General features: G+C 67.3%; 1 protein-coding gene across 1 annotated transcript in view; it reads right to left on the bottom strand.

Annotated features, from left to right (window-relative positions):
* Window positions 1-147: 147 nt before the first annotated feature.
* The window catches only part of TNS2 (tensin 2), a gene marked incomplete at its 3' end in the record, with an annotated part of 8,125 nt that continues 6,019 nt past the window's right edge, over window positions 148-2,253 (bottom strand). The window contains 3 exon segments of the mRNA XM_021382437.1: window positions 148-1,779; window positions 2,021-2,131; window positions 2,202-2,253. Of these exon segments, the coding sequence (XP_021238112.1) occupies window positions 148-1,779; window positions 2,021-2,131; window positions 2,202-2,253 (1,795 nt within the window).

The following is a 2,253-nucleotide window of genomic DNA, read 5'->3' as shown; positions in this document are numbered from 1 at the left end:
CCCCCACTACCGCAGGACCCCCCGCAGCCGCTGTATCCCATCATCCCATGTTTCCCAATGACTCCCCCATTGCCCCCCAATTCCCTCCCACTCCCCACACGCCGCCCGTACCCCCCCGTAGCCCCAGCGCCCGCCCCGCCCACTCACCCCCCGCGCTCTCTCCGGGGCTCCCGGGGGTTCCACTTTTGGGGGTGGGCGGTCCCACAGGGAAGGGGCGTGGCCCGCACAGGGGGCAGAGGGGCGTGGCCAACTCAGCCCCCGCCCCTTCGGACAGCGACCTCCGTGCGCGCTGCCGCCCCCGCCCCTCAGCCCCTCCCCCCGGGCACAGACAGGGAGGGGGAGGGGCCAAGCTGGGGCGGCGCTGGAGGGCGTGGCCTAAATGGGCGTGGCTATGGGGCGCCATGGGTGTTTGGGTGCCCTGGGGCACGTGGGCGCTCTGGGGTGTCACAGTGCTGCTGTAGTTTGCGCTATGGGGTGATGGGCTGCTGTGGGGTGTCGAGGGGCTGTAGGCACTTTGGGTGCTATGGGGCACATGAACACTATGGGGCGCTGAGGTGCTGCTATGGGGTATCACAGTGCTGCTGTAGGGTGTCAGTGTGCTATGGGGTGGTGGGCTGCTATAGGGCGCTGGGGTGCTATGGAGTGTTGAGGGGCTATGGGGCATATGTGTGCTGTAGTCACTTTGGGTGCTGTAGGACGGTTGGGTGCTATGGGATGCCAGAGTGCTGCTATAGGGTGCCAGGGAGCTATGGGGTGGTGGGCTGCTATAGGGTGTCAGGCTGCCATAGGGCATGGGAGGGCTATAGGGTGCTGGGGGGCTAGGGGGTGGGGGGCTATAGGGTGTCAGGGGGCTGTGGGGTGATGGAGGGCTGTAGGATGCAGTGGGGCTGTAGGTCATTGGGGTACTATAGGGTGTTGGGGTGCTATAGGGTGGGGAGGGGCTGTAGGATGCGAGGGGGGTATAGGATGTTGGGGGGCTGTGGGGTGTGGTTGGGGTGCTATAGGCTGAGGGGCTGCTATGGGGTGATGCAGGACTATGAGGCATTGAGTTGCTACAGGGTGTCGGGGTGCTATAGGGCACCAGGGAGCAACAGGGTGTGGCAATGCTATGGGGCACAGGGTCACCATGGGGTGGCAGAGCACTATAGGGCACAAAGCAGCTGTGGGGCACAGGGTCACTATGGGATGGCAGGGTGCTATAGGGCGCTGCAGCGCTATGGTGCATAGGGCAGCTATGGGGCATGGGGTCTCTGGGGGGCACTGCTTCGCTGTGGGGCGCCAGAGTGCTATAGGATGCTGCAGTGCTACGAGGCACAGAGTCCCTGTGGGGGACAGGGCTGCTATGGGGCACCATGGTGCTATAGGATGCTGTGGTGCTATGGGACACAGGGCTGCTCTGGGGTGCAGGATCTCTATAGGGCACAGAGCCTCCATGGGATGCCATGGTGCTATGGGGCACAGGGTCTCCGTGAGGCACAGGGCTGCTACGGGGCACAGGGCCACTGTGGGGTGCCAGGGTGCTATGGGGCATTGGGGTCCCCTGTGGGGCACCGGGGGGGCTCTCCTCCTGCCCCCCCCCCAGCCCGCAGCCCCCCAGCAGCTGCTCCAGCTCCCAGCGCTCTGCGGCCGTGGGGGGTGAGGGGCGCCCGGTGGGGCTCTGCGGTGGCGGGGATTCTGCCGTGGAGGGGTCCTCCTCCCATGGGGCGCCCCCGGCGGCCCCCCTGTCTTGCGCAAGGGTGCGGGGGCTCTCGTCCTGCGGCCCCCCCGTCTCCGTCAGGTCTGTGGGAACATGGCACCGTCGGGGGGCGGGAGGGGCCCCATGAGCCCGCTGAACCCCCCCAGGGTTCAGAGCCCCGTGGGACTGGGGTCCCACTGAACTTCGGGGTCCCGCCGGGATCCCCTTGGTTCCCATTGGGTCCCGCTGCATCCCACCGGGATCGCTCTGCGGTCCCACTGTGATCCCATCCCAAGGTCACGTCAGGGTCCCGTGGGGGTGGGGTGGGGGTGGGGGGTCCCGCACCGTCGCTGCTGTCCTGGTGCCGCGCATTGAAGCCGTGGAAGGAGTCGCGCCGCACCACGGGGTCCCACGTGCACAGGTCCACGCACACAGCACCACGGGGGGCGGCCCAGTCTGGGGGAGGTGGGGTTATGGGGGGTGGGGCTATGGGGTTATTATGGGCTGTGGGGCGGCCCCCCCTCACCTTCCACCTTGTCAGGACTGGAGGAGAACACGAACTCCACGGCGGCGTCGGG

Source organism: Numida meleagris, unplaced genomic scaffold (genome assembly GCF_002078875.1).
Source record: "Numida meleagris isolate 19003 breed g44 Domestic line unplaced genomic scaffold, NumMel1.0 unplaced_Scaffold244, whole genome shotgun sequence".
Classification (NCBI taxonomy): Eukaryota; Metazoa; Chordata; class Aves; order Galliformes; family Numididae; genus Numida; species Numida meleagris.
The sequence above is the reverse complement of the archived record's forward strand: the minus strand, read 5'-3'. Positions and strand labels throughout refer to the sequence as shown.